The sequence below is a fragment of the Phalacrocorax aristotelis genome, chromosome 2, assembly GCF_949628215.1.
Source record: "Phalacrocorax aristotelis chromosome 2, bGulAri2.1, whole genome shotgun sequence".
In the NCBI taxonomy this organism is placed as follows: domain Eukaryota; kingdom Metazoa; phylum Chordata; class Aves; order Suliformes; family Phalacrocoracidae; genus Phalacrocorax; species Phalacrocorax aristotelis.
The window spans coordinates 51,014,452-51,037,546 of record NC_134277.1 but is presented as its reverse complement, the minus strand read 5'-3'; the positions used below and the strand labels follow the sequence as shown (position 1 = coordinate 51,037,546).

The 23,095-nt window shown below is 38.7% G+C and overlaps 1 protein-coding gene across 16 annotated transcripts in view; it reads left to right on the top strand.

Annotated features, from left to right (window-relative positions):
- The window catches only part of CLASP2 (cytoplasmic linker associated protein 2), a 153,989-nt gene that overhangs the window by 13,669 nt on the left and 117,225 nt on the right, over positions 1-23,095 (top strand). For 15 of the 16 annotated variants that reach the window (XM_075083525.1, XM_075083523.1, XM_075083520.1 and 12 more), the window contains exons 3-6: positions 12,460-12,563; positions 15,836-15,927; positions 16,265-16,340; positions 17,844-17,941. In XM_075083525.1, coding sequence (XP_074939626.1) covers positions 12,460-12,563; positions 15,836-15,927; positions 16,265-16,340; positions 17,844-17,941 — 370 coding nt within the window. The remainder of the gene's footprint in view (positions 1-12,459; positions 12,564-15,835; positions 15,928-16,264; positions 16,341-17,843; positions 17,942-23,095) is intronic. The other variant, XM_075083527.1, reaches the window with a different exon arrangement.

Here is a 23,095-nt window from a genome sequence, read left to right as displayed (position 1 = left end):
TGCCTGAGTAACAAACAGTTGTTCTGGGAAGTGCAAGCAAACTACGCTGCTCAACTCATTCTGCTGCTGCCCTTGAAAGCAGATAGTGATACTAGGGCATTAACATTGGTGTTATATCACTGGCTATTTTTAACAGAAGTTTCTAGCTTAATGTCCTTTTCAAAATTTGTGCAAATTATCTTGCATCTTGTTCCCACATGCCAGCTATCTAAAACTGTCAGAATGTTAAGCTTCCTCTTTTTTGTGTGTCTACTTCTGTATTTAAGTGTTAAGAAATTGGCAAAATTTCAAAGTTCAGGAATACGAAGTGTAGTTTATGGCAAGTTACTAGCTAAATTCATTGAAACCATATTTCAGGATGCTGTAGAACTACCGCAATAGTGCACTACAGAATTTAAATCTCTTTCGTTGCAGGGGGGTTTTTCTTTGGCTGGTTAGTTTTGTATTGGAGCAGTGTAAGGGAACTGGAGGCATATTGTGCTATGTGGGATATTGATTTCTAATTAGTCTCCATTTGTAGCTAGAAACAGTGCTAGGCTTCAGAGTGTTCCTCTGCTATATTTTAGTGGTGTGTAGAACTTAAAATTACAGCAACTTCATTAAAGGTTGGAAAGTTTTTTTTTAATATTTTCTGTTCTTGTTTTTATCTGTGAACTATTTGAGAACAATTTGAAAACACTTTTTTTTTTTGTCCCAGTATTTGAGTAGTTTGAGAATATGAGCAAATTAAGGATTTGAATTTCAGTACTCAGTAGCATTGATCTTTAAAAGAAAAAAGAGTACTGGAACAAGGTGACCATTGAACATGTATAACAACGTAGACATCTGAAGCTGTGGATTCCAGAAGTACTTTTTAGAAAAGCTGAGTAGTAGTGCCTTGAACTGAAATTGGTCTTCTGAGCGTTTCTAGAATCAAGACCTGTAGAGTGCATTTTGCCAAATATGCAGGTTGCTGTTGTGCATGATTGGCTTATGTGTAAGCTTAACAGACACTGAAAAATTAGTCTCATTAAAGGTACAAAACAATCTTTTTATTTTAGATGTGATTTATAGTATGAATTCTCTTCAGTTGGTAGCTTTCTCTCCAAGTCTTAGAACAAGATTTGGATCATTTTCAGGTTTTGTCAGTGTGAAGCAGTAATACAAAAACTTCATTGTAAATGTCTGGGAGTGTGGATAGTCCAGGGTTTATGAGAGTAATTAAAAACACACTAGTGAGCAAGAAAACTGCTTCTTTCAACAAAACTTAAAGAACCAGCAGTTTCACAAATCATATTCTGTTGACTCTGCAGATTTGGCTTCTAACATAATCCGGGAATGACTCCAGTAAGTCAAACCAAAGACTTGTGTCTGACAGTTATCTGTTTGCGGACGTCTGAGAAGAAAGTAAGGACAGGAGAAACATGCAGTGATAACTCCTTCAGTGTCACCCCCCCAGCTGTCAGCAGTCTTGCAATTTAGGGTCAGCTGAGACAGACGGTATCTTCAGTGTCTCCTGTTACCTTGTGCTCCTACAGCTCTATCTGTTTGGTTTTTGAACCCACATAGACCTTTGGCTTCTACGGTGTTCCGTAGTAATGCCTAATTATGCAAAACTCTTCTTTTGGACTGGCTGCCTCATAACTTGATGCTTGCTAGACCTTGTGATAAGTGAGCTATCATTTCTTACGTTCTTGACTGCCAGTCTTCATTTTATGCATCTCCTTCTGTGCCTCTCCTCTGCTATCCTTCCCCCTGCCCCACTTCGGGTAAGGGTCCCAGTCTAATTCTTCTGTGTATACACATGGTTCCACAGTTTTTGTTGTTCTTGTTTCCCCTTTCAGTGCCTTTCTGTTGTAGTGGTTTTGAGTTGAGGAAGCCGTAACAGCACAGATGCAGCTGTGTTTATATTGGCATAATTCTGTTTGGTTTATTATGTCATCTCTTTCATAGATATTGATAATCTATTTCTTTGTTAGGTTGCTGCTTCCTGAAAATTGACCTAATATATTCATGAGGCTGTCTACTGTAACAACCTGTTTCCTGTGCAGTGATGGTGGATTTAGGGCCTGCTGTCTAGGGTGGTGCGTCTTCCCCATGCCGTAACATCATTACGTTACTTTCCTTCCTGTAAGACCCCTTCGTGAGAATTATGTGAAAAATCAACTGCCCTCTGTTGGCTGAGCTACCTTCTGCACAGCTGTTCTGCAGACAGCTCTTAGAAGTTTATGAGGTACCACTTCTTACAAAAGCTAAGTTGTCTCTTCTATGCTATAGCTGATTCTCTGTGTACTGACTCTAACTGTAGTGAGTTCTTTATAGATGTCAGAAGAAAGCAAAATCACAAAATTATTTAGGTTGGAAAATACCGTTAAGATCAAGTCCAACCAAAAACCTAAGTCGACCAGTAAACCGTGTCCCAAAGTGCTATGTCTACATGTCTTTTCAGTACTTCCAGGGATGGTGACTCAACTGCTTCCCTGGGCAGCCAGTTCCAATGCTTGACAACCCTTTCAGTGAAGAAATTGTTTCCAGTATCCAATCTAAACCTCCTCTAACACAACTTGAGTCCATTTCCTCTCACCCTTTGACTAGTTACTTGGGGAAAGAGATTGATACCCACCTCCCTACAACCTTCCTGTCAGGTAGATGTAGACAGTGATAAGGTTTCCCCTCAGCCTTCTCTTCTCCAGGCTAAACAACCCCAGCTCCCTCAGCCACTCCTCATAAGACCGGCTCTCTAGACTCTTCACTAGCTTTGCCCTTCTCTGGACACGCTCCAGCCCCCCAATGTCCTCCTTGTAGTGAGGGGCCCAAAACTGAACACAGTATTCGAGGTGTGGCCTCACCAGTGCTGAGTACAGGGGCACCATCGCTTCCCTACTGCTGCTGGCCACACTATTCCTGATACAAGCCAGGATGCTGTTGGCCTTCTTGGCCACCTGGGCACACTGCTGGCTCATGTTCAGCTGGCTGGCAACCAACACCCCCAGGTCATTTTCCACCAGGCAGCTCTCCAGCCACTCCTCCCCAAGCCTGTAGCATTGCATGGGGTTGTTGTGACCAAAGTGCAGGACCCTGCACTGAGCCTTGTTGAATCTCATACCGTTGGTTTTGGCCCATTGATCCAGTCTGTCCAGATCTCTCTTTAGAGCCTTCCTACCCTCAAGATCATCAACACTCCCACCCAACTTGGTATCATCTGAAAACTTACTGATGGTGCACTTGATTCTCATGTTCAGATCATTGACAAAGATATTAAACAGAACTGGCCCCAATACTGAGCCCTGGGGAACATCACTTGTGACCAGCCACTGACCAGATTTGATTCCATCACTGCTCTTTGGGCCTGGCCAGTTTTTAACCCAGTGAAGAGTATGGCTGTCTAAGCCATGAGCAGTCAGTTTCTCCAGGAGAATGTGGTGGGAGTACTTTTAGTTCAGGTTTTAGATGTAACCTCTTTGTTACATTTGGATGATGCTAATTGCTTAGAAGTAGGAAAAAAAAAAAGCTTTCTCTCACCTCCCCAACTTCTACAAAGTTTCCATTGTTATGCATTTGAGAAGGAGCAACTATTCTAGCAAACTGCCATTTTATCTTTTTTTTTTTTTGTACCTTTGTTATGTCCAGTTAGGTCATTGTTTGATGTGAACATAGTTACTGAGGTGGGTAATCATGTATTGCAAATTTGCAGCTCATACAGGTAATATGAGGAGAAAAAGGTCATGGTATCAGGCTTGAAGTGTTGGGAAATTTGGAAGCAAAATACTTCACCTAAGTAGCGAGGTTCTTATAGCCCCATAGGAAGTCTTAGTAGTATTTTGTGTGGTAGGCATTTACGTTCTTCTGTTTTGGTCAAATAAAAAATGTGAGTATATTATTTTTCGAAGACAAACATAATAGAACTTTTCCAGGCAATTTCATTGTTACTTTGAAATATTCAAAATATAGTTAACTTGTTCATGGCAGTAAGTTATTGTAGGCACTTGCACTCTCACTGAAAATCAGGACTGCACCATGAATATAGCGAAGGAAAATGTACGTGTAAAATACCTACCCACTCTGTTTTCTGTCTCTTTTAAAAATGCAGTTAATGCCATTTTCTAGGTGAAGTTTCACTTTTAAAAATACATTTTGTCATAAAATACCTTGAAATTTAAATGTATTTTTGTCTTAGTAAAGAATGTAAGTTTTGGTGCTCCTAAGATGTTTTTATTCATGATTCAGAACTCAGTAAATGATGGAAGTATAATAATGTATCACTCAACTATAACATGGCGAAACATATATTTTTTCCCCGTTTAATTTCCATCCCATTATGATGGGTATACATTAGTTATTTTTCTCTGCTCTTAAAGACATGTGACTGAATATTCACTCCCATAAGCAGTACAGGCTTTTTGCTAAGAAATACAATAAACATGAGTGCTTTATTATTTCCATCTTCACAGCCTACACATATGCCGTAAATTAGATTTGGACAAAATGAATACAATAGTTGTAGGACAGATGCTTTCCAGTATCCTGAAGAGCATGTTAGTGATCTTTGTGTTCAAGTATAATGCCTGATAAGAGGCTTAATTCAGTTTCCTAGGCAACGATCTAATGTTGCAGTAACTTTCTTCCAAGGTGTTATTCTTCTATGATTAACCACGTTGCACGCTCTCTGCAGCTGGCATCACTGTTCTGGCAATTTGGACACACAAATTAGGAATCACTTTTTTTAGTACTTCCAGTGAAGATGCTTGAAAATACTTCACAAGCAATAAATACCAGGGTACATGTTAGTTCATAAGACTAGGTGGCTATATTCTGGGAAAAAATAAAGCAGATTAAAGAGTGCTAGTGTTACGTCTTTCAATATTTAAAACTACTGCTTGTTCTGTGATTAAAAGAGATTATATAGGTACATAATTACCCTGTCATAAATGCTTTTCCCAGCCGATGGCATTAATTATTAAAATATTATATATCAGAAATAAAAAAATATTAGAATTATGAGCAAATGTGGCTGGATGATAGAGTTTCTCTACTTGTAGTTTTGTTTTCTAAAAGGAGTAAATGTTATTTTGCCTTCTTGTTATTGTCAAAGGAATGGGAAAGAAAATATAATAAAGGTATATGGAATCTGTTTTGGTTTTAATGTGGTGTTAACATTTTTCTGCATATATTGAACTGTCCATTAGTCTCTGATACAGTTACGTTGTCATTCACTTTTGCATACAACCTCACAAGATGTTGCGAAATATATTTTAGTTATCTGTAAAAAAAAAGGAAAGATACCTTTAAAAAGGTATACTTTAAAAGGATACTTTAAAAAGACCAAACACAGATACACATGGTGTATTCATATATGTACCTATATATGTGTCTGAATATAGATACACATTTTATGCACAGCACCCCCATATGTAAATGTTTGTCTGTGTGTAATAGCAGTTTCAAATTCTTCTTACTGTAAAAAGAAACCAGTGAGTAAAAATAACTTTGGAAGATAGTTGTAGTGCTGTATACGAAGATGTGAAACCAATTTGAAGTGTTTAAATTCTTTCCCAGGTGGCTTCCAGAAGTGATGGAAGGACCTTTAAATTATACTCTTCAGAATAATTTAAATGCTCTTCAAAATTTATTGTCATAATTAAGCATGCAAGTATGCTGCCTGATTTATTTTAAAGCAGTTGTAAGGACTTGCAATGTCAATTGATTTTTCAATTTGGAAATATTTGTTTGAGTAAGACTGCATTTAGGTAAGTGACATTCAAGTTCTTAATTTTTGCTTTTTCTCCTGCCTAATGATTCAAATTTTTGCATGGAGAAGACTTAATTGCGCAGTTTAATCAAGATGCGACTCTTCAATAAGTTGTTTTAATGATGTATGGAGAAGTGATTTCTTCAACACCATGAAAACCAAGAACTGTTCTAGTGTGAGCTACCATGGATATATAGCATGTAGAAAATACTGGATCTTCAGGTTTTAGGGACTGACTGGTTTGTATTCTTATTTTTCATTTTTATTTTCATTTAAATGTTGAGACTAATGGCACAATCTGCTGTAGGATTCCAGATTACAAGTGCTTGCAGAACATCTAAACATAAAACTTGGAATAATTTAGGTTGGGAGGGACCTTCAAGATAATCTGGCCTGGGTCTTTGCTTATAATATGACCAAACTCAGATGTTAGAGAAAACTGACATTAAATTAAATAATGCAAGAAGTTGAACTGCTCAGATAACGTAAACAAGATTTCCTATTTATGTGAGACAAGTATTGTCTCAAAGATGCCTTATTGCATCTAAATGGAGGTCAGGTGTCACATGGCCTTTTTTGTTGTACCACTTACTGACCTTAGGAAAACCTGTGTTGGATGTGTTGTAGGAATTTCTTAAACAATAAAATACTAAATATTTCAGACTTTTTTAGAAGAGGCTTTCAGAGGACACTCCGATATTTGTTTTTTTTTTCTCCAGAATAAGTGTTCTGAATTGCTTTTATACTTTTGATTTTAACAAAAAAGATGAAATTCCTGCAACATCTCAGAAAATTCTTAAATTCTTTGGTTCCTTCTATAGTTAATGATCATAGCTTATTTAAGCTGCCACTTTTTTTTTTTTGTCGTTGGTGACAGATTCCCTAAAGCTTTAGTAAAATCATAAATAAAAGCTGGTGCTGCCTTTTAAAGCTCTTTATGTCCTGGCTGGCTAGCACTGGCATTTATTAGTAGTGGGAATGAACTTTACCTGAAGTGATACATGCTTGAGCGATAGGCTGTGACTTAGGGTGCCATCTGCTTGCTGTCTGTGGACACTTCACTGTATGACAACTAGAAATGCAGTGCCATGAAATAAGAGTAGAGAAATCCTAGCCTTCCTTGGCTTCTGTTTGGTTCCAATTAATACTAGGCCTGTAAAAGAATAGCACAGAAGATGATGTGAACGTTTGTTCTCTGCCTTCTAGTTTTCTTGCTGGCCTAATACACTTCCTGAAACTCTTTGGACTTGAAGGCTCTCTTCTCATGCTACTGAGACTGAGACCCTGATAGATTCATGATGTACCATAGAAAAAAAGAATTTTTTTTTTCCCCTCCACTACTGGTGATGAGTATATCTCATTAATCCCATTAATGCTTTTCTTAGTTGGCTTCTGGAGAGACCCAAAGCAGCACATTAATGACTGAGATGGCTTTTGTTTAAACTTACCGTGGACTGGACGACTTCTTGAGGAGGGGATCAGTGAGGCCCTTTCTGAGACTCTGCTAATGTTTCTTTGCTTAAAAGTAGTCTTTGGCCACGTGGGTCTGTCAAACCAGCCCTAGTGCTTGCCCCGTAGGAGCCTCTGTGGGATTCCTTTCTCTCCTTATGCATTTTACCGAGAACAGAGACTGCTCTAATTGCAGAGGCAGCTGTTTCCCTCCCTCCTTTCTAATGGCAGCTGTTTAATGCTGTTGCCTGAGCTGGCAAGGTTTCTGAGAAAACTAGGAAGATGTTGCTGCATAGGTTTAATTTGTTTCTGTCCTCAAAGCCTTGTCTTTTAATGCCTAAGACAAGAAGCTAGAATTTTTAGTAACAGAATTTTTGCCAACACTGATGTTGTTTCCTTGGTAAAGATTCTTATTTGCTTAGTGCTTTTTGTAAGTCTTTGAAGTAGAGCAGACATGGACTATCTAAAGTTGGTCCACAGAAATGGGTAGGCGTGAGAGGGTATACATAAAGTGGGCGCTTAAAGAGAGCAGGTATAAGTGTTCAAGAGAGAGGGAGCTGTGAGTGATAATATAAACTGAAAAGCTCCATATTTGTGCTGTAACAGAGGGAACTCTTGTTAAAGTTTAACAAAAGGAAATTGTTTGTGCTACCTATGGCATTCTTTGCTGTAGGGAGTCACAGTTAAGCTGCTCAGGATTTTTAAAAATACACTGGGTGCCATTCTAGGCACTGGCTTCTGTGATTTACTTGTTTATCATCTTCAGTCCCGGCAGGGGAAGTAAATATTTAATCTTTGAAGGCTGTATTCCAACTCTCCAGCCTGGTTTTGGCCTTAACTCTTGCATCTGCTGCCCATCTAGTGGTGATAAAATCATTACGTGAATTTGTGTAAATGAAAATTTATTTAGGTTTACCAAGCCAAGAGAAGGAAGAAGCAATGGAAAAGAAACCAATAGGTTAATAAGCTTTGTTAGGGGTGTAATAGAAAAGTAAATGTTATGCAATTAGAAAGGAAAAAGGCATAAATAGCAGGTCAGTTTGAGGTAGATCTGGTAGAATTAATGTGTACTATGGAATATCTTTACTAACACTTCTGAGGTTTCTTCAGTAATCAAAACCTGTAAAATCATGGTATAGTAATGTAGAAATCTTAACAAGAAAAACTCAAGAGTGGCTTGTAGTGATAGGAAGCTTTGGCAATATGCTAAAATGTGTCGAAAAGGCAAATTGCAATGGGACGTAGTGCTTTTGGCTCTGCAAAAAATAACCATCAACTGCAAAGGGAATCAGTGTCTCCTGATTTTACTGTAATGTTTCCCAGCATATCGGCAGTAATAAATGAAAGGAAGAAGGCTGTCATACGTTATTAGGTTTTCCAAAGTCCCTTTGAAATAATTAAAGAAACTAGGCAACAGAAGAAGTAAGATGGATAAGGTTAATATAAAACAGTAGGAGTGCATGAATCCCTACTGAATGTGACAAATTATATACTTCACTGGGTAGCTTGTTAGGAGACTACCATTTTGAGTACTCCCTTCATGTACGGTCCTACTTCTCCTTGCTCGCTTCCCTTTTAACTCTAACATCTATTTGAGATTGCTTAGTTTGCAGACCGATGCCAAAAATTACCAAAGGCATCTGTTAGCACTGCAGCATAAAGAAGGACGCCAATTTGATGATGTTGATGAGAAAGCATATAAAAACTAAAGGAAAAGTATCAGCCAAAATGATTGTTCAGTTGTGTTTGGAATGAAATTTGGCGTTGTTCTTAATGATGTATTTTCTGGCCATCTGTTCTTTGGGAGCTAGTAGTGCTCAAATCTTCTAAAGGGTATGCTCTTGTATTGCAAGTATGACTTCAGCTGTTCCTGGTAGGGATAGAAACCTGCCTAAACCTGGCCATGGTAAAAATCTTTTTATAAAATTGTACCACACAGATACCCAGCAGATACTTCCTAAGCTTCCAATACCTCCATAGGCTGTTGCCTCGATTCCAACATACCTATTGGATTGCGCTTTTGATTGACAAGTGTGTATCATCTTGACTGTCTGGGTATGTCCTCAGTTCACCTTGTAAAAAGGCAAATACCGGTAAAAGGGGTGGTATGGGCTGTGAGGGGGCAGCAGTGGTTGGGGTAGCGAGCAGGCAAAGCTGCTGCTTTCTAGTGACAGCACTGGCTTATGCTGATGTAGAGCAAAAGCCTGTGTTGTACAGTCATCTCTGACGCTCACCTCTAATTGCTGCTTTGGGCTTAGGTGAGGTTTCTTATGAGAACTCAAAGTTTCTTGTGCTCTGTGATTTTGGCTGGGCAGGACTAGAGAGGAGCAAGGAGAAGCTGGGAGGCTTGGAGTACGGAGAAGAGAGAAGGGTGATCAGCAAAACAGGATGCTGGGGTAGACCTGAGTGTCCCAAATGTCAGAATTTTTAGGTAGGGAGATGTGTTTCCCACTCATTCATAGAAAGGACAACTAACACAATTCAGCTATTTTTCACTATAGTTCTCCCTAGACCTGTTTAACATTTGGAGAAAAAGTGATGAAGGCATTATGAATTCAAACTGAAATATGTTTGGAGATCCCCCTTCTGGTTGAGTGTTCTGAAACTCCACCAATGGTCAATCGACTTCAAATGATTTCCTATTGGAGCTTATTCTGTCAGAATAAGGTGAACTACCAAACTAAAAACCAGTGGCTGGTCGCCGCATTCAACAGCCTGATTTCATTTGTCTTACCCAAACAGAATATATCATGCCTTATATGGGGTCTTACAGAAACTTGAGGGTTAGGGGCGGGGGAAAGTAAAACCTGCAGACGTTTGGGCCCTTTAACAGCTCCCACAGCAGGTTGTCCCTCTGTCAGGGCTCCGCAAGTGGCAAAGGCTGGCACGTTCAGTAGCCACACGCACTGACATCTGCAGGCTGTGTCATAGCTTAGTTTAACTCGATGACCTCACCTCGGTTCAGCAGCTTCTAGTAGCTGTTCTCTGTGCTTGCCGTAGTGATTTGATCGGAGCCCTGGTATCTGCAGCTCCGTCAACTGACTCAGCGTGCTAATTAGTCACAAAGGAGCCGTGTTCCCACAGGACTGGCACTCGCTGTGTTTCCCTCTGCTGGAACAGCTTCTCAGTGGCTGCGTGTGTTTCCCTCTCTGTAAAGCAAGAGTTGCCTTCAGCTGCCCAACAGTCAGGTTAATGTGGCAGACCTCCCCAGGAACCTATGGTACGGGTAAAAGGGCAGTTTAGAAGAGCTGAAAATAGTAATGAAAAATACTGTTGGGAAGAAAAATGTAAACAGTAAGTATATATGAGTGATTGGAAATTTAGGGGAGAGGCCAGCTGCATACACCAAAATTCACTTCTTGCCTTGTGGATGTTTTTTCTCTGTTCACAAAATGATAAAAAAAACCCAAGTGAAACAAAATCAAAAAAACCTTCCAACCCAAAACAAACCCAAAAAATGCCACCCCACACCAACAAAATGACAACAGAAAAACCAAACCAAAAAACTGCAAACCCTTCTTTTCAAATTGTAAACAGAAGGTAGCTGTAATAATTTACTCAGGGGAGAAAGGGAGGAGAAGGTAGATGAAAAATGCAAAAACTTGGTAATGGTAGCTGAAGATGTCAGTGGAATATTCACAGCTGGTAGAATTAAATATTCAGATTAGGACAAATAGTGTTGAGATACAGCAGGAGGGGAAATTCAAGTGTCAGCAGTGTATTTGTCCAGTAATAATTATGGTACAGAAATGGCTGCTGTTCTTAATGTAGGAACAGAGGACTGACGAGACCTCCCGGGTTACTGATTCTATTCCCTTTCTTTTGCTGGCAACACTATTGTTTAGTTATTACTGTAAAATCATTAAGTACTGTTAAAATTCAGATCTCCCTTTCAAAAAATAGGGTGATACAATTATTTGTTCTGTGAGTAGAGTAGGAAAATTAATTTTATAGCAGCAGCTGAGAGATCAGGCAGCAACTGTAAAATACTCTTATGGTGTTCAGACAGGTAACACCAGGTGCAGCAACAGGTGATTTTAGCTGTTACTGTTATCTTTTTTTTGTTGTTGTTGTTGGAATACCAGCAAGTCTCTAAAAGACTCAAGGTAAACATTATGCTAGTCTTAGAAGTTTGGAATAGATAGCATGGTAATTGCAAACTTAGCCCCAGCTTAACTACAGTGCTGGAGCAGAAGGATGGCCTGGGTAGATACTGTGGTCTGTGTCGAAAAAGTTCCACCTAGTTTACGTGACTGATACTTGCAGCTCTTAAAAGACTGTGGATCATATCAGAAACCAAAGCTAATGCAGAAGGTTGAGCTGTTGACAGGTAAATGTTACTGTTAGCATGTGGCACTGCCTTTTTTAGGTGGTGTTTCATGTGCTTATACTAACTTTAAAAGCACTGTCCTGCGGGAGATGACATCCCGGCTGATTCCATGTCAGTTGTACTCCCTGAGGGAAGACAGCGCACCTGGTGTCGTCACCCCTCCTTTTGAAGAACTGGTACCGTGTGCATAGGCCCCAGATGGAGGACAGGGAACCAGTACGGCAGGATGTCTTGCATAATGCTGATTTAAGCATACATTCAGATAACTTTCCTAAATATTGTAACATTAATTTGTTTATCAGATGTAATTAGAAACTTCTCTCTGGATAAGCAAGTGAAAAGAATTTTGAGTGAGTTCTGATTTTTAGGATGTGAAATCATCAGCTATCATGCAATTTTATTTAAATATTATTTCAGGACACTTGTTTTAAAATACTAACTTTTACTGATACTTTTACTGAAGTAAGGCTGAGTTTCCAGAAGATACACTCTGTGAATAGGAGGACTTAAACCTTTTTATTTTTAATTAAACAGCAAAATCCCACTGATTTGAAAATAGTCCTTTTTCCTATCCCAGTTCTTTCTCATGCCCAAAGTCCTAGAGTTATTTTTCGGAAAAGCCAGGCATTCAGAAGCTGCTGGCACACTTTTTGTCATTCATACAGTTTTTAAGGCAGGAAGCTTTCCTTTTAGCCTGTTGGAAGATGCTATTTTCTTCAGTTTCAGTCCAATGCATTTGTGGTTAGTCTTTTAAAAACACTCAAATACATTGAGACTTATATTTTGATCAACTTAATATTAGATTTTATTTTTTAATATTTTGATGAACTTAAAATCAGGTTTTATTTTTGAATGAGATGTATCCTAAATCTGTATCAGGAACTATCCTTAAGTACTAGAAAATCTTCATTGGGTGTTTAATATTTTTCCTTTTTTTTTTCCTCTCCTGTAGTTCTCCTGCCTTTGATAGATCGTATGGGAGATGCCAAAGACCAAGTTCGAGAGCAAGCACAGAATCTTATATTGAAATTGATGGATGAAGCAGCACCGCCCATGGTATGATTACTTAATGTAGATTCAGATGTAGGCCTCTAGTGCGCTTATGACTTACATGGGAGCTTGATTTTGAATATGTCACAATGTTATGGCGGTGGTTAATGGTGTAAATGTTAAAGATGTTCTTAATGGATTGACACTGATGCATTGTTCATCTAAAGATAAAAATCTGGCACAGTGCAATTATGTAATTTTTGCATATCATAGCTAAAATCTGAGTAGATGTTTTCATGTCATGTGGCAGGACTTTGTTAATTAAAGCATGTTTGAAGCAACCTCCTGGGTTTGAGTTTGTATAATGACAATAAATAAGTTTACTTAGTTCTGAATTTATTTTAAAATTAGCTTCGTACTTGAACACGTAGGAGTAGTCCACAGTTGAGATGGTGCATTCTAACTTAGAGAATCTGGCTTTCTGTATGTATGACAAACATGCTGTGTGAACCTCGGACAAACTGAACTGGGGATAAGTTTCCCTCTGCCTTGTCATCTTAGGTTGATGTTTGAGTTAAGCAAACCTTTTTACACTTCTTAGCATTATGTGGCTTCCGAGTGCTAAATCTTATATTTCTACTGTGTGAGTCCGAAAAATGTAGGATTGCTTAACAGGATTATATTGTTCGAACAATGATGATATTTGGAACTCTGGAGACCCTGGTTGTCAGTAGGAACTGTTATTTGAGTTTTTAATTTCTGAAGAAAATAAGTTTCTTAGTTGTAAATGCAGAAGTTAATAGGGAACATCTTATTTTTTGTGAGTTAAAATGAGGTCCTTTCATGTGCTAATTCCTGGCTTTGTTTATTCATAGATACAGGTTTGAATGTTTGTGTGCAGGGAATAAGATTTTGCAGGCCTCATCTGCAGTGAGAAAATTGTTCTCGATTGCTTTGTTTGTCTGATAGGAAAAACAGGCAGCATGTTAGGCAACTACAGAAACATCTATCTCCCTTCAAGCATGAGGTATTTTCTCACATGATTTGGTCACAGATCTGAGTGGGATTTAGGCATCAAATTCTAATAGTGTCATCCACAAAGACATGCCTTTACCGTTTCATGAAATCTAGTTTTAATCATATTCATTGACAAGAGACATGGCCGCATTTTTTTCATCCCTAAGCTTCATGCTAGGCCCTCATCATGAAAGAGTTCTGGATTAGGGGTCCATCTTTCAGTACCTGAAGAGCTGTTAAGTTGTACACTGAGGTGATGGAAGGAAGGTTACCCACAGTGTAGGAAAGAACACAGGGAACAGCATGTGTAAACATGAGAAGGTACGGATCTTCTGGTAGCTCCCCTAGGGTGGGAGAACCCTGGCTTCAGGTGTCTGCTCCCAGGACAGCTTATGTATCATTAAATATCTGGATGAAAAGCATCAATCGTCCTCACAGCAGGGACCAGAACAGAGAAGTCTTTCCTGTGGTGCCAACACTGAAATACAGAGCTTTAGGCTCCCTTTGCTGCAGAGAAACATCCCTTTGGAAGAGCTGGGTGGAATCCTTTTTTTAGGGATAAGACCTGTAAGTTTCTTCCTGATGAACTCATCTTGTCCCTTGTAGTGTGTTGCTGAATAATATTTAATTTGTCTTGTTGTCAGTTCCCTTTTCTTGTTTTAAGTATGTTTGATTTTTTTTTTTTAAAATGAGAGAACTAGATGTAGCTGTTTATGGGCAGGAAAGCATAAAAACAAGAATCTAGGTGGTATAAATGCATGAATGGGACAAAGTGGGGTTGACACCAACTGTTGCTAGTGAGTTGTGAGAGTTGAAATTTCTAAGCAGCCATTTGAATTTCTCTGTTTAGAAGAATTCTAGTTCTTCAAGTAGGGTTAATTTAATGAAAGACCAAATTATTCTTCAGTCTGCTTTGTTTGTTTCAGTACCCTACAGTTACCTTTCTGCCTGTATTTTTGTACACCTAGCAAGGAGATTTCCTTTTTACCATGTTTGTCCAGGACAGTGAGTTAATTGGAAGGATGTTTTCTTCCGTAAAATCCTGTTCTTTGTTAGGCTGTGCATTTTTGCCAAGCCATATCGTGCTTGTCTAAGATTTGTTTTCTCTAAAGGTGATGAAGTATAAAACAAACAAACAAGAAACAACAGATGGGAGAAACTGATCAAGCAAGGCTCTAATTGGAAAATTTTATGTCTGCTATGAAGTGTGCTACCTCATTAATAAAGAGGATGCAGTCTTCCCTGCTCTTACGCTGCCTGTTTTTGTTGATCAATAGCTGTTTGTGAGGGCTTTTTTTTCTGGAAAGCCGAATATGACTGCAATAACTTGTATCTTAATACATTTTAGCAGGTGTGTAGGGAATTGTTAAACGTTGCAATTGCAGCACTCAAGGGGTAGGAATGAGGGTGGTGCCCAGGCTGCAAAATGTGCTATTGCCAGTGTGCAGCCATCGCTAGGCAACGCTCCCCGCGGATGCTTGCTTGCTTTGCTGGCTGGCGGAGGCGGTAATGGCAGCGCTGCAGCTGGGGGAGTTGCAGTTTGAGTCTGTGCATCTGCTCCGAAACACCACTGAGAATTCCAAGTCTCGTAAGCTCCATGTTTACACTTTTTGCACCGTAACGTACGGCTAGCGAACGACAAGGAGATGGAAAGGTAAAAAGAAAAACTGAGGAGGGAAAGACTAAAGGCAGGCGATGAAAGACGGGTGCGCAAGAAGGTAGATGAGGGTTTAGTGAGCCAGGGAACTGTGCTACACGAAGCGTCACCAGCACAAAAGGAGAAAGGAAAGCAGAACAAAAATGGAAGCAAAGGAATAAGAATGTATGGGCAAGAAATAATTGAAAGCTAAAGAAATTAATTTAAAGCAAAAGTAGGGGAGAAGTGGACAGCAGGACTATAGATAAGGAGGAGCTAAAATGGGTGAGGGGAAATTTTGGCAGTGAAACAGAATATGAAGCAAAAAGAATATAGCAACTTCTGCTTGAGTCAGTAGTTTGTAATGTTAATGTTCATTTTGTGTGTGTGTTGACTGTAACAATTCTTCATGTTTTTAAGAGCTGTTTCTCAAACAATAAAGATACTCAGCTAGATTTCTGAAGGATGTTTTTAAGAGTTGTTTTTTGGCGTAGGAATAATGTGTGTTGTGTTCCATACTGTGCATTTTATAACTTAATTTTACCTGAGAAGTGCTTTTACTTTTCCAGTGGACGTGTCTTCCATTATTTTTTTGCAACTGTTATGAATGTAATTGTGAAATATGGGTAGAATTACGTTGTTTTGTGCTCCTGGTAATGACAGACAATTATTTCTGTTTTTATAGTACATTTGGGAACGCCTTGCTGTTGGTTTTAAACACAAGAATTACCGATCCCGGGAAGGAGTGTGTTTGTGTCTTATTGCTACCTTAAACATGTAAGCTTTTTGTTTCTATGGAGACGTAACGGTTCTGTCCTTCTGAATGTGATTTTTCACTGAAACTAATACTTTAGGAAGTCTGATTAAATTAAATTAATAAATGGGAAAATCAAACACTTTGTGAGCTTTCTGAAAGAAAGACTAAAGATACAGTGTTTTTTCTTACTTAAAAGTAGAGAAAGGACTAGTGAGAGAGAGATGGAGCTTGACTGATATAAGCTTATATTTTATAAATGCTAAGATAAAAGTTCACTTGTGCATAAAAGAATTTTCTGGTTTTCTGTAAAAAAACAACAACCAACCAACCAACATTTAACTATTTCCCCCCCCCCAGTTATGGTGCACAACCGTTAATCCTCAGCAAGTTGGTACCACATCTGTGTACAGTGTTTGGTGACTCGAATAGTCAGGTAAGGATTTCATTACTTACTGGTACTTTAGCAACTGTAATTTGACAGAGGAATGAAAACAAAATAAATGTAGGCATTTAAGAGAAGCTGATAGGCTTGCTGGTGTACAACGGATCATTATTTTCTACCATGAGAAGCAGAAACCCAATTTTTTTTTGGAATCAGTCCATCCATTGGAAGATGAAAGTAGAGTTGCAAAGGCGGCAGTGTTGCGATATACCGGCCCCTTTAGTTTTGTCTTCAGAGGCTGAAACTAGTCATTACTGAAAACAGTTGTTTCTTATAGAGCATGTTGAAAGAAAAGGGGAAAAAAAGTATATTGACAAAAGATTTGCCTCCAGAAGGAGCCCCTACATGAGACCTGTAACAGTGTGCCAAATTTGCTAAAGGTAACATCATGTGCAGGACAGGTAATGATTTCCTAAATGGAACCCAAATGGCATTTGAGCACATGCAAGGACTGTAGTTAAAATCAGTTAATTAAGCAAAAACGTCTTCAGTGAAAATCACAATGTAGTTCATAATGGTGACACCTGAACTTTAGAAAACCTACAAATGGAAATGGATAAGATCTCTCTTGATTTATGTGAAGTTGTGTCTGAGAGAAAAGACGGAGAGTACAGTAGGGAAGAAAGTAGCATTGGTAGGGGATGGGCAAATAAAAAGGATAGTTCTTTATGCTTATTTTCTGGGTGCAGCAAAATCCTTGTCTCCTCTCTATAGCATAGCATTGTTTTGTTCTAGAGAAAATCTGTTAAGGATTTGTCTTGTTTGTTGATCATTAGTAAAGATGTAGTTCATATCTTGATAGAGCATTGTAGGTTTAGTTTGGGGTATTACAAAGAACAATACTAAAGTCATTCCAGTAATTCTTTATAGAGAATAATGGCATTTACTAACATGCATTTTTGACAGTTTTTATTGTGATATGGCTATGGTTTAAAATTTTTGAAGAGGCACTCTGTCGCCTAGCTTTAACTGTTCTCTCCTCCTACCCTATATTGTCGTACTCCTTTTATTGTGCTTATGTGGTGCCATGTAATCCACGTTGAAGGAAGTAAAGACAAAGCTGGTCACTTCAGCCCGCTCATGCGGGCAAGTTGGGTCCTTAGTTTTCCAGAAGGGCCTCGCTGCATGTAGAAACAGATGAAAGCAAGATGAAGTGACAAGACTGAGTGCAGGGACTAATTTTTGGAAGTATTGCCTACTTTGATAGAGTCTTAAAGCACATTTTTTCCACAAATATTATTCTTAAATAAATCCCAGGAATTCCCTCTAGAACAGTTATTTCTAGGATTTTTCATTTACCGTCTGGAGATGCTCTAACTTGGAACAAATATCATCTTGAAATAACAGTTTTATTTCCTTTTCCTTCCATCCTCACTGTTTCAAGTGTTATGTGAAATGAGTTGGCATTAGGTTGATAGAAATTGGAGGATTAGTGGGTTGTTAGCCAATGTTGTTCTGGTTTCTGTAACACTGAAATTAACACTGTGTTCACAGGTGAGAGATGCTGCCATACTAGCCATTGTAGAGGTTTATAGACATGTGGGAGAGAAAGTACGAATAGATCTTACGAAGAGAGGAATTCCTCCTGGGAGGTGAGTTAGCTGTTGATGTTCTTATCCTAAGCCATGCTGTGTTACTGTTCTTTATCAGAACTTCAAACTCATTAAAAACTTTGTTTTAAAATTATTACAATTTTTATTTTATCCTCTTGTTAGTTTTGCTTCTATCGTGATGTTACTAGTGTTCCTGATTTTCTGTTGTTCCGCTGTTGTCTTTTCTGCTTTGAAGAGGCATACAGGTGTATGATGAAGGGCAGCCTTACATTCACTAATGAAAATCCCCTGACTTTAAGAGAAATTGAGAGCTGGACAGTAGTAGAAAAATGTTTCAAAATTAAGCAAATATATACTGAGTGCAGTGGGGAAATAATTAGAAAATACTTGAATATATTGATCTTGTTCCTTATTCCAGAGTTGCTGTTTAGCCTCAGTGTAGAAGAGTCTCAACTGAAGCACTTAAATCAGTACTTTTCATGTATTGTGCATGTGTGAGAGAGAACAAGCATGTGCGTACATGTGTGAGTGTGCAATGAAACTACGGCAAATCAGCAAGCTACTATTTTCTTGAAGATAGTTATAATGGAAAAATTGTCCTCCCTTGCTTCTTGCTAATTAATGTCAGACCAATACTTTGTACCCTAGATGTTTGCTTATGGGCTACAGTTAGATGAGAGAGAGGTGTTCTTCAGAATAACTACTTCCCAATTCTGAAGCTGCAATTCAAGTGAGAAAGGAGAGTTCAAAAGGAGTGTTCATCGACCTGTTACACATGCCATCACAGGTCATTGGATGTTTCTTGCAGAAGGTGCAAAGAAGTTCTGAAAATGCGTGCTTCATCGGTCCTTTCTCTTTCTGAAAAGCAATTCCGATTTTTAGAGGCTGGTGTATGTTGTGTGTGGATTAGTTTATATGAAATAGAAGTAGCTATTGTTTTGTTGCTACCTTGGTAAGGTTTCATTTAATTAAGAAAGCTAGACAGAGCTTGAAATTGTTCTTAGTGGGAAAGCCTATTAATACCATAAAATCTTTTAAATTCCTTATTAAAACAATTTATACTTTTTAAAATGTCTCAACCCCTTATCAGTTAATAAACCTTTACTTTGAGTCTTTATTCTGAGTCTTCCTATCAATTCTTAATTTTGATAAAGCTGAATGTATCTACTACATGGTGTCAGAGAGAATATCAGAATGGATACTGTGCCTCATCAGACCCTTCTGAAAACCTATTAGCCGTAGCTTTAGTGATGATTTGTAGGGTATCAAAATATCATAGGAGAATGACGTTCAATTTATTGTTTCACATTCCAGGCAGAGCTCAGCCTGTTTGGGCAAAAGCTTACCTTGCCTATGGGAACAGGAAATTGTACACATCCTCTTCTGTTTTATGGCTATCACTATTTTTGACTAGTAGGACATCATATGGTTACCACAGAAGCTTAAGCCATATTACTACCACAATTCCAAAAACTGAGTTTCATAGCAGATAATTGGAACATACCAGAGAAGATTCTCCCTCCATTAAGATAGGGCCTTGGACATATTTTGCAACAGAAAGTAAGAGCGAAGGCGTGTTGATACCAGCCTTTGTACTGTGACTGTCGGGTCTGACCATAAGTTTAGGTGCAGCACTCATCCTGTTCACATTTCAGTGTGATACAAACCATGTAAATCTTGGGATCCAAATAAAATTAAACACCATAAGAGCTTTGTATCCTCAGGGCAATCAACAGCTTCTAATTTAGTTGTGGTAGGTGCCAAATTGTTATTTCTACTGTCTGAATCACTTGAATACAAAATTCTCCCGATCTGAAAGCAAGCATATTTGTACCATTTGCATTTGCATAAAGAAGCAGGGCTCTACTTGGTGCATGTTAAACGGGTTGTTGCCACTGAATCTCAACAGTTTTGCACCTGACAGTCAAGGCTAGTGTAAAATAATACATGAGCTGAGTCTCGGTGCTGTGTCCTCCGCAGTAGTCTTCAGGTTGTGATGAAGGGGGAAGTTACGATTTACCTGAGTTGAGCATGAGGCTCCTGGTCTCTGTCCCATCCATTGCTTACAGAAAGCAGAGTTCCTGCAGTCATTTTTTATTCCTTCACACAAGTTACAAGGCAGTTGACAAAGCTCAGGAAAGACAGATTTAGCTCTATGATAGCTCAGACTGTTGTCCCTTTAGAGTCAGACCTAATTTAAGATGTTTCTTCCTCAGTGCCTGTCAGAAGTTTTCCCTTTGCTTAGATACATTAACGTTTTCATGTGGTTATGCAGGAGCTGTGATTCATGGAAAAAAAACCTTTGATGGAGAGTATCATGGTATCATTGTTTGGAGGGGAATCTGTGTTCATATTTGTGTGTCTGGGTAGGTTTTAAGGGTCTTAAGTACTACGGATAATCTGTGGTTCAGACACAACTGCCTTCAGTTGTTGAGTTCAGCCTTAAAGAACTGCACTGCAGCTCCTTCACTATATGATAATGCATTAAAAACTGTGTGTGAACATAAATATTAGCAGAAAACCCCATTGCTTTAGTATTTGGTGCACATGTGTTTTAATACAATGTAGGCTTGTTTAGTTTACGTAACAAATGACACATTAGAGATCTGTGTGTTGCTGTGTGAATGTGCTCTGCCCTAAAACACGGAAAATAAATGCTCAGGTCTGCTGAAAGGAAGGCAGGAAAGTTAATCAAACATTGTTCTCAAAAATGGTTCAACTTCCTTAAATATGCAAATGCTATAATTGTGTTGTGTCTATATAAAGCCAAATGTAGTTAGTAATTTAATAATAGTAGGCTTAAAAGGTTTTGTAATCTGCACCTGGTAGGTTTGCCTTTGTGGAAAACACTGGATTTCCTAGAGAAGGTTTTTGGACCTGTTGGAGTCTAGGTAGTCAATAAAAGAAGATGGGATCTTACTTTTTTTAGTTCAAATCAACTTGCTACTACTCTATTTTTCTTCAGTGCATTTTTAGTCATTACAGACGTTAATTTGAGTTTGTTTATAAATAAAATCAGTGAATTCCTCTTTCTATTTGTTATTTTTCAACTTTAAACTCTAAGAATAATATTGTGCTTTTTGACTGAAGCACAATCCTTTTTCGGAAAAATCAGTATCAAGTCAGTGGTCGGAAATTTGGATGTTGTTTTCCTTTTTGTTAAAGCTGCTGCCAAAGAGGTTTGACAGTCATTGGTATCGGGCCTGCAAGTATTAGTGTTAACACATTTCTGAATACTGAAAGTGGATGTTATATTTCTTGTTCTGTGAGCCAGGAATAGATAACAGGTTTTATTTTATATGGGCCAAATTGGAATTTGTTTCAGTATGGAAACTGTGTGGCTGATCTTCCCTGAATGGAAATAGTATATGTGGCTCTGGATAGCAGTTGCTTAGTCTGAGTGTTAAAAGCTTTTTAAAGACCTTTCAGGAAGTCCTCTGGCAACTTTTCCCACTGTTACTTGAGCAATATAAATGTATAAACCCAGTTTTTTGTTTACGAATGTCTAGGGCCACAGCTTCATAAACTGAAATGTTAAAGCATTTTGCAGTATGTGTTTCTGAATACCACGTTTTCTGTGGTGTGCACATTCTACTTATTTGTCTAGTTTGTGTTGTAGATGAGGTCCATCTGTGAGTCCAGATGTGGACACATGTCTGTGCAAGATCCGTTTTGGAAGGGGAAAGTAAGGCGAAATAAGTGCAAGGTTTCATATGGGCCATTTCCTGCGTTAGACTCACTCTGGACATGAAGAACAGTCGAGTTGCCATCCTTTCTTCTTATTTATCCTCCTGCTGTTGACAGGGGAGTGGTGCTTTTTTGCCTCTTCATCACAAAGTCCAAACTTTTAGGTGTCCCTCTCTGCCTGTCATGCAAACAGTTGAACTCCATCAAGCATGGTCTAGAAGCGTAGCGCATGTTCTTTGCTAGCATCTGTGTTTCCACGTGTGTGCGTGTCAGCTCATGCTGGTCTTAGAAGCCTATGCATTCCTGTCACTGAACATAATCACCATAATATGTTAATCCTTTGATAGAGACCTGTCACCTGCCATAGGAGAGAGTTTAGCAGGTTGCCAGGAGTCCCCGTTTGAAGTGCTACAACCTCATACATTCATTCATTCACTGAGCCAGCAGCAATCATCCAGCCCATGCAGAAATGGCCAGCTGTCCTGAGCAGGTCTTTTTTGTCAACGGGGATTTTTCCTTCCGTATGTAAAGTTGCAGAAGACCTGTCTGTGCCTTTTTGGAGAAAGATGATAATATTTCTCTTCACTGGTGACATAGTATTTCTATTGACTGATGACTTCACTGATTGATTATGCATGTCACATCCAGACTTGGGCTTGCAGGTATGAGGTAAAGGAGTAATAACGCTGCTGTTCTCAAACAATGTTCCTTGTTACTGATGATGGTGAAACCAGTCTTCACCCAGCCCTGTAAACTTTCTTGGATTCCTCTTGGCCAGGCTCTCTTTTGCCAGGAGCTGAACTCCTGTAAACATTCTTAAGTAGATCATGGTTGCAATAATTTCAGAGGCTTTAGCCCATACTGCCTCGCTGCCCGTGGCTGTGTGAAGAAATATGAGATGATGGTGACATTAAGAGCTGGGTGGGAGGAGAGGGAGGAAGAAATCTGTTGTGAGAGTCTTTATGAATTAGTAGTTACCGTTTACAGTTCTTATAAACTGTACGGAAGAGAGGGTTGGATCTACAGTAGTGCTTGACCATTTTGTCATCTGTGTTCTACTGTGGTTTTTTTTGTTTTTGTTTGTTTTGTAATTATGACAAAATACTATAGAGTATGCCTCTGGTCATAAAGACATGCTTTGAAAGCTTTAGGAGTGGCAGTACTGTGGTGTTCTCCAGCCTGCACCACTGGCTACGTAGCATCCGGTGCTGACAAACACATTTTTTAAATGTTTGTAGTTAGTATTTTGTCAGACATTTTGCCCAGAGCACAGGCAATGGCTTCATATATATATTATTATAATATATTTATAAGGAAGCATTTAGTTTTTCTCTTCTGTTTAAAACACTCAGGAAATCATGTTTGAAAACTAAGTTCAAAAGAGCAGGAAGTATTTTTTTTGCTTTTGAATTCTCTAAAATATGTGTGCCAAAGGCATAACATCAATCTAACAGGATATAAAAATTACAGTGTAATTTTAAAGGAAATCTGTTAACCTCTGTAGTC